The sequence below is a fragment of the Monoraphidium neglectum genome, assembly GCF_000611645.1.
Source record: "Monoraphidium neglectum strain SAG 48.87 unplaced genomic scaffold scaffold01043, whole genome shotgun sequence".
NCBI classification, from domain to species: Eukaryota; Viridiplantae; Chlorophyta; class Chlorophyceae; order Sphaeropleales; family Selenastraceae; genus Monoraphidium; species Monoraphidium neglectum.
The window spans coordinates 4,844-12,694 of NW_014012585.1; the positions used below are offsets into that span (position 1 = coordinate 4,844).

At 68.8% G+C, this 7,851-nt stretch overlaps 3 protein-coding genes across 3 annotated transcripts in view; 2 read left to right on the forward strand and 1 right to left on the reverse strand.

The window, feature by feature from the left end:
* MNEG_6435 (hypothetical protein) overlaps nucleotides 1-1,077 on the reverse strand; it is a gene marked incomplete at both ends in the record, with an annotated part of 3,488 nt that extends 2,411 nt beyond the window's left edge. Inside the window, 2 exons of the mRNA XM_014045089.1 lie at nucleotides 11-822; nucleotides 1,050-1,077. Coding sequence (XP_013900543.1) covers nucleotides 11-822; nucleotides 1,050-1,077 — 840 coding nt within the window. The remainder of the gene's footprint in view (nucleotides 1-10; nucleotides 823-1,049) is intronic.
* Nucleotides 1,078-2,116: 1,039 nt separating this feature from the next.
* Nucleotides 2,117-3,513, forward strand: MNEG_6436 (hypothetical protein; the record flags this gene model as incomplete). Its single annotated transcript, XM_014045090.1, has 2 exons — nucleotides 2,117-2,188; nucleotides 3,277-3,513. 2 exons carry the CDS (start codon nucleotides 2,117-2,119, stop codon nucleotides 3,511-3,513), a joined length of 309 nt encoding a protein of 102 aa, XP_013900544.1.
* A 1,087-nt stretch (nucleotides 3,514-4,600) lies between these two features.
* MNEG_6437 (hypothetical protein) overlaps nucleotides 4,601-7,851 on the forward strand; it is a gene marked incomplete at both ends in the record, with an annotated part of 4,840 nt that continues 1,589 nt past the window's right edge. The window contains 3 exons of the mRNA XM_014045091.1: nucleotides 4,601-5,080; nucleotides 5,708-6,441; nucleotides 6,721-7,780. Of these exons, the coding sequence (XP_013900545.1) occupies nucleotides 4,601-5,080; nucleotides 5,708-6,441; nucleotides 6,721-7,780 (2,274 nt within the window). The remainder of the gene's footprint in view (nucleotides 5,081-5,707; nucleotides 6,442-6,720; nucleotides 7,781-7,851) is intronic.

A 7,851-nucleotide genomic window follows, 5' to 3' on the forward strand; every position in this document is an offset into this window, starting at 1 on the left:
CCCGCCACACGGACGACCGCTCGGGCGCCGCCGCCGACGCGGCCTGCGACTCGTCCTCCTGCTCGGCATCACCCTCGGCGTCCGCGTCCGGCTCGGCCGCAGGCGCTGCGTCTGCCTCCGCGTGTGCTGGCGCAGGCGCGGCCGTCGGCCCCGCCTCCTCGTCCTGGTCATCTGCCGCCTCCACCTGCTGGCTGCCCCCTCGAGCTTGATCCTCGTCCGCGCTCAGTCCGTCCTCCACTGCCAGCGCGCCAAGCACGGCCTTCCCCTGCTGTGGCTGCTGCTGCTGCTGGTAATGCTGCTGCTGCTGGTGCTGCTGCTGCCACCGCTGCGCCGCTTCCTGCTCGGCTGCCTCCTCTCCCGCTTCATGCTGCTCCGCGTCGGCAACTTGGCCTGGCCGCGGCCCGTCGGCCCCTGAATCTCCGTCGCCGCCGTCGCTGCCGCCGGCCGGCGATCTGTAGGGGAACTGCGCGCGGCGGGCGCCGTGCAGCGGGAAACCATTGTCCTCCGGCGCCCGCAGGCGCGACTGCAGCGGCTCCACCACCAAGTCTTCGTCGTACCGACCGCCGTTGACCGCGGGCCCCAGCGAGCCGTCCGCCGTGGCCGGCGCCGGCGCCAGGTCCGCCTCGGGCAGCAGCAGCGTGTCCGCCGGCTCCAACCGCCCGGCCTGCCCGGCCGCCGCGTCGGGGGACGCCTCGTCGAGCGGTGCGCTCGCGCCGCAGGCCTTCAGGCGGAAGCCGCCCTCCAGGCTGCCCGCGCCCTGCATCTCCTTGTCAAAGGCGCGTGCTGCTGGGGAAGGGGTGTCTACAGAGAGGTGCTGGAAGGCTGCGGGGCGTGGCGATGCGAGGCGCAGCAGCAGGGTCGGGGCGCGACGGCAGGTGGCAGCAGGGCATGGCCAGGTGGCACGGCTGCAGGCGGCGTGTGGCCTACAGACGAAAGCCCCATACATTCAAGGTGCATAGACATCAGGACAAGAGCACGGCAGTGCTGCTGCTGCCTCGAGTGAGCCACATCCCTGTGGGTGCCTTCCTATCCCCGACCCTGCGGCGCACCTTCGGCAACGACGTCACTAGTAGCCATGCTCTAGGCGAAGTAGATTCCAAAATTTCGTGCAGAAGCGTCGACTGCTCACAAAAAAAGCAAGCGAGGTCCCAGCCGCGGGTCCGGGTCAAGCCAGGCTATGGCTGAACGCAATAATAGCGCATTAATTCAAACGCGATGGTCGTGAGTGAAAGGTGTCGTGGCCGTGAGCAGGCTCTCTCGGAGCGCCCGCCAGATACATGTAACTCGCACCACCGTGGTGGAAAAGGCGCCGCTGTATGACATGAGACCGGGCGCCAAAGAGACTGGCCGTAATACATTTGCCTTGGTCGCTCAGCTTGTCGCTTGTACCAAGCACCAGGGGACGCTATTGGCGCCTCGGCGCCATCCAGATCCTGCTCGCGTCGGCGCATGGGCCCCATGCTGCTCGGGGCTTGCTGCCGATGGCCATTGTGTCATCCCACCAGCAAAGCGGCTGTCTTTATGCCTTTGACGACCCGCAAACATCTTGATGTGAGCGTATTCTGCTGGTACAGTACGGTACCGTATCTGGTATCCCCCACGGCGCAATTTGCATTGATATCTCCCCCACGCCGCTTGCAAACAATTTGCTGTAATATTTCTTCCACGTTGCTTACACATTGGAGGCATATTTTGCTCGAGCAGTGGTTCATCATTGGTTTTGGACGACAGGTAGCGGTTGTTGGTGATGTCAGCCGCTTGCTTACATGTACGCCAGCACGTGCAGCTGATACCCCATGTACAAACGCCACATGGCGTGCTGCTGCACCATTCTCAACGGCAGCTCAGTGCTGTCGGGGTTCGGGCGCGCCACCCAAGTCACTGGCTGTAGGCCGGCAATGGACGACGGCTGGAGCACGTCTACGCATCCCAAAAACACGATTGCCCACGTGCAGACAAATTTCCGTCGTGGCATGCATGCGGTAACGAGGGCGATGACCGTGGGGCGCCTAGATTGGTCACCACCGTAGGCACCGCACACGGACTATGCTCAAAGCGAGTGGGGTATCCCTGCCCGTACCCACGCCACCGGTACCCTTCACGTATGCTCAACTCTATGAAGTGCTGTACTACGCAATTATGCTGGACTGGCGGGAAGCCGATTGTCAGCGGTGACTCGGTGACTACCGTAAGTCGTTTCGAGCTCGGTGAGACTCCCTCTCGAAGCATCGATGCGACGCAGTGCGATCGCGTGGCCCCATTGAACTTCTCCATTTTCGCACCATTCTCTACTTTCACCGTGCTATGCGATCTGTGCGATCTTGTATCACCTTCCTCTTGCTAGCGGCGCTCCCGCTTGCTCAGGTCAGTTGAGATAACATGAGATGCTGTCATGCATGTCAACTGCGTTGCTATGGCTCGGCATTGCTGCACACACAACCTCGTCATGCGCAGGCAGTGGAAGAACAGGACGCTGCGGCCGCCGCCGGTTCCTCGGCGCCCCCCGGCACGACGGACTCCCCACAGGCGACCCTGCTCCTGCCGGAAGCAAAAGGGCAGCAGGCAGCAGACAACAGAGGCAGGAGCATCCAATTGGGTGCGCTGCGATCAGACCTGCAATTCTTCATCCATCACACGCTTTGCCATGCTTGCACTTCGCAACGCTGGCCCATCCCTGCCCATACTCCATATGCTGGTAGCTGCACCCGAAATGCGCTTGATGCCGACACCCTTTCAGGAGAGAAGGTCGCCTTTGATCACCTGGGCCCCACCGTTGGTGAGCACTACCGGGGCCAGCCACGCAGCGCGGCAGCAGGCGCAAGCAGTGGCCCACAGCTCGCTTGCTGTGTTTCGTCTGTGATCAACCCGGCCCTTCCCCTCTCAGCCGCATGACGCGCAGCACGCCTGGCATCACTTGCAACTCTTATGCCCACTCCGCTCGGTCTTGGCCGCCCCCCCCCCAAAAAAAGTGACTGAGGACGGGCGGCTGCAGCTCATCACCAACTGGGAGCAGCTCTCAGAGGCCGAAAGGGTGGTGGCCTGGCGGCGCATCACCGAGCGCAACAGGGTGCGCCTGGGAGGGCGAACGGGCGTCGCGCGACGCTGCGACGCTGACTTGGGCCAGCCTGGCAGTCCGCAAAATCCTATCACTGTTGCTCGCACGACTGTACCTAGCACGCCGGCAAGGAACGCAAGTTGGTCCTTCCACATCTGTCGGCCCGAGCCCCCCATAACGTCCTGCCCTGTCTGCACCCCCCTGTGCCTCGCCGGCCTCAGAGGCGCCTGGCCACCATCAAGCAAGACCTTGAGCAAGCAGCGCGGCAGGAGCAGGAGCAGCAGCAGCAGCAGCCGGCCCAGAAGCGAGGGAAGGCACAAGAACAGCAGCAAGAGCAGCTGCAGCAGCAGCAGCAGCAGCAGCAGCAGCAGCAGCAGAAGAAGGACGAGGGCAGTCAGCAGCAGCAGCAACAGCAACAGCAGCAGCAGCAGCATGAACGGCCTGTAGACGAGCTCTAGGCGAAGTTTCACTCGCCCCCAAATGGAACAGGGCGGCGGGGGCAAAGGCAGCGGCGACCAGCTGCAGATTGAGGGGCAGGAGGTGGCATTTCTTGGGGCGTGGGACTTCGTGCTACTGGCGCTCGCCGCAGTGGTTTTGCTGTGGGTGCTGCCCCGGCGCCTCCTGCGGGCGCTGCAACGGTCGGCAGCGACGCCTCGCGCAAAGGCCGAGTAAGGCAGCGCCCGGCTCCGCCAGCTCGGCGCCTGTGTGGCGATGGCGACTGTGTTCCGCAGCCGCGGCCACAAGGAGACAGCGGCGGCGTGGCGGCTGCAGCAGCGGCTGGCAGAGCTGAGGGCTGCGTGCGCGGCCGCCCCTTGTGACGACCTGCTGCCGCTGCGCGCCCTGGGGGAGCTGCGCAAGGCGCTGGCGTCCCTCGGCGCTGCTGACGGGCGGCAGCGGCAGCAGGCGGGGCGCCCGCGGCCGCGGCGGGGCGTCCAACAAGGCTGCGGCGCCTACAGGAACGGCGCTGACGTCGAGGCGCCCGCCGACGACGTCGGCCGTGCACCCGGCCTTGCCAGCGCGGTGCTGGTCGGGGAAGGTGCTGCTTTAGGCGGTGATAGTGAAGGGCTCGCCACCAGCTTGGACGGCAACAGCAGCAGCGCCGATAACAATGACGGCAGCGACAGCAGCAGCAGCAGCAGCAGCAGCAGCAGCAGCAGCAGCAGCAGCAGCAGCAACAGCAGCACCAGCTGGTGCAGTGGTGATGTCGACTCTGATCTGGCGGACGCAGCCGCGGCCCACATCCGAGGCGCCGTAGAGCGTCTGGGCGGCGGGCAGTTTGTTGAGTCTTTCCTGCATGCTCACCTCTTCCTGGCCTGGGAGGCCCTCCATGCTGAGTCAGTCTCAGACAATGCAGCAAGGGGGAGCCAATGCAGCCTTGACGGGGCAGGCGCCAGAGCAGGCGGGGCAGGCGGCGGCAGGCCCGCAGAGCCACCTCCTACATGGGCTTCCAGAGACTTCCTGGGGCCGGCGGCCGGCTGGGAGTTGACCAGTCAGCAGTATGGGCGCCTGCTGCATGACCTGAGCTGGCACGGCCTCTTCCTGGAAATGCTGACCTGGCTGCCGCGCCCTGCGGTGCCGCAGCTGCAGGAGCGGCTGCTGCGTGACCTGGCGGCGGCGTCGCCCGCCGCGGCGGCGCGTGCCATGCGGTTGCTGGGGCCGCCGGCGGCCTCCGCGGCTTCTGGGCCCGCGGCGGCGGCCTGGGCGCCTGGGGCGTGGTGGACGGCGCTGCTCCTGGCGCTGCCGGCCGGTTCGGTTGCCGCAGAGGTGGCGCCGCGTGGGGACGGGATTGAGCTTCTGAGCCAGCTGGCGCTCGCGGCAGCATGGGGACTGTCTGAAACGCCCAAGACGGCGGCGCCCGGCGTATTTCAGGAGCAGGGCTCTAGCGCCGGCGATGGCCATGGGGGCGCAGCCGTGCCGCCAGACGCTATCGCTGCCGCGGCGCTGGCGCTGCTTGAGCAGCTGCTGGGCAGCTGGCAGGGCGACTTGTCGGATTTGGGGGCTGCCGGGCCCGGCGGGGCCGCGGCTGTGAGCGCTCTTGCCAATAAACTGAGGGCGCTGCAACCGCTGCTGCAGGCGCGCGTAGCGGCCTTGGCGCAGCAGCAGCAGCAGCAGCAATCGGCAGAGGCAGGCTGCTTGGGTGCTGACGTGGCAGGAGCTCTCAACTTGACGGCATTGGTCCATGCCAACACCCGCATCGTCCTGTGCCTGATGAGCTGGCAGGCCGTAGCCACGGGCGGAGCCGGCAGCGGCGATGGCGCCGCCGCCAGGCTGTCGGCGGCCCTGCCGGCGCCGGCGGCCATCTCAGAGCAGGAGGCCGCTGCGTGGAGCAGGCTCGTGCGCAGCCCTGCGCAGCCGGAAGCAGTATGGGGCGGCGAAAGACGCCCGCCGTGGGACATGCTACTGCCGTCGCATAGCTTCGAAGACGAGGACGGCCGCGGCGGTGACGGTATGGACGCCACTGCAGACGCAGCTGCCGCGCCGCCGCGTCGCCAGGGCGCTTTGGGCAGCAACGGCGGGGCCAGGAACTATGTACAGAGCAGCGGCCTGGTTCAGGCTCTCCTGGCGGGCCGCTGCAGCGCCGAAGCCCCGGCGGCGGCCGCAACAACACAGGCTTTGGTGGGAGCCGCCGCAACTGCGCCTCCAATGGCGCAGCCGCTGCTCGACCTGCCCGCCATGCCAGCCCGCGGCGGTCCGGACGCCGCGGCGCAGCACTGCCTCGCGCTCGCCTGCGCATGGCTGACCCCCGGCGCGCCCCGCTGGTGGCCGCTGCCGCTCGCGCCGCGCCTCGAAGCCGCCGCCGGCGCCGACGCCTTTGGCGCCGCCCGGCTGCTGGCCGTGCTGCTGGAGATGCTGTCTCACCGCTGTCAAGACGGCGCCTTGGACCCAGCCGACGGTGGCAGCGGTGGCAGCGGTGGCAGCGGCGGCAGCGGCCCGGCCCGCCCCGCCTGGGTCCGGGCGGGCGCCCCGGCCGCGCACCCGGCGGCGTGCCACGTCTTGGTCGCCTTGGCGGTGGGGGTCGGCTCACAGGTGTCCGCGCGCGCACAGCAGGCGGCGCTACTAGCAGAAGCTTACCCGCCAGCAACGGGGCACACAAACATCGCCGGCCACGGCGGCGGCCCACGGCCCGCCGCGGCCGCCGCGCGGCGCCTGGCTGAGATGCAGGAGCGCCTCGCGGCGGCCGGCGTGTTTGCTGCCTCCGCGGCCGCGGCGCTGGTGGCGGCCAGCAACCGTCTTGTGGCGCGGGACGAGTCCGGGCTGGAGGTGGTCCCGACCGGCGAGCAGCGTGCGGCGCTGGCGGCGCGCGCGGCGCGCGCAGTACTGCCGCACGCGCTGCTGTGGCCGGGGGCGGTGCTGGGGCGGCTGCTGCGGGACGGCGTTAACAACAGGTGGGGCTCGGGGGCCGCGCCCGGGGCGTCCTCCTGCAGCTAGTCCCCGCGTACAGCGGCGACGCTTGGCCCTTCATTGACTAAAAGGCACCAGCCTAGCCGCTCCGTGTCAAAGGGTTGCCACTGTCGGCCTAGCGCCCCGCCTTGGAGGCCCGCCGCTGCGGGGGCTGCGCCTGCATGTGATACCAGGCAGCCACCTGTCTGCACGACCAGGCAATGCAACTACACCCCATCTCTCTCACACTTTGCGACCCCTCCAATATTCACTGGTGCCCCCAGGGCCCAGCAGGCGGTTGTGGTGGAGCTTCTCGTGGCGCTCGCGCCGCTGTGCCTTCACGCACCCGCTGCCGGCGCCGGCGCCCCCTGCCGGCTACTGCGGCAGCTGCGCGGCGAGCTGCTCGGGCCGCGCGCAGCTGCAGCCGCGGCAGCGGCGGCGGAGGCCGAGCGGCGGTCGGCTGTGCAGCTGGTCGGGCGCCTGCTGCGTGCGCGGCTGCTGGGCCCGACGCAGGCCGCGGCGCAGCTGGCGATTGCGCCGCTGCGTCAGCTGTGGGACACGAGGGGCGGGGTCGGCGGCGGCAACGGCAGCGACGACGGCGGGGGCAGCAACGGGGGATGGGACCGGGGGCAGCTGCTCATGCTGCTAGAGCTGTCTGAGTTACTCCTCCTGCAGCAACAGCAGCAGCAGCAGCAGCAGCAGCAGCAGATGCCTAACCGCAGTGCAGCGCCCGCCCTGCCCGCCGCCGACGCGTGGTGCTGCGCGCTGGGGGTGTGCGCCGCCGCCGAGCGGCTCGGCGGCGCCGAGGCCGACGTCGCCGGGCACCCTCGGTCGCTGCGGGCACCGGACCTCTCAGGCTTGGCACTGGCCGAGTGCATCCGCGGGGCGCTGGTCGCAGCAGCTGCCGCAGGCGTGACAGCAGCCACGGCAGGCGGCCTGGCGGGCGGGCGCTCCATCAACGGCCCGGAGCCTGAGGGGCCGCTCGCTGACAAGGCGGCTGCGCTGCCGCTTGGGGTGGTGGTTGCTGACCTGGCGGCTCTTCCCTGGTGCCAGAGGCTGACGTTGCTGCCAGTTGTCGAGGTGGCCGCGGCAGCCGCGCTGCAGCAGTGCAGCCAGGAGGCAGGCAGCGAGTCAGCGTTGAGCCGCATCTCAGAGCTGACGCGCGCCCCGGCGGCAGAGGCGGCGGCGGCGGCGGGTGCGCGCGGAAAGGGCGCCCTGGCGGGGGGCGTGGAGCTGCTGCGGCGGCTGGTGGCGTTTGGCGCGAGCTGCGACGCGCACGCCTTGCTGTTGTCCGAGCAGCTTCATGCCTCGTCAGCTGGCACTGACGCCACCTCGTCAGCTTCCGTGTCAGGACGCACAGCTGCCGCAGCGGCGGCCGGCGGGTCGAAACCGCCGCAGGGCGGTCTCGCAGCAGC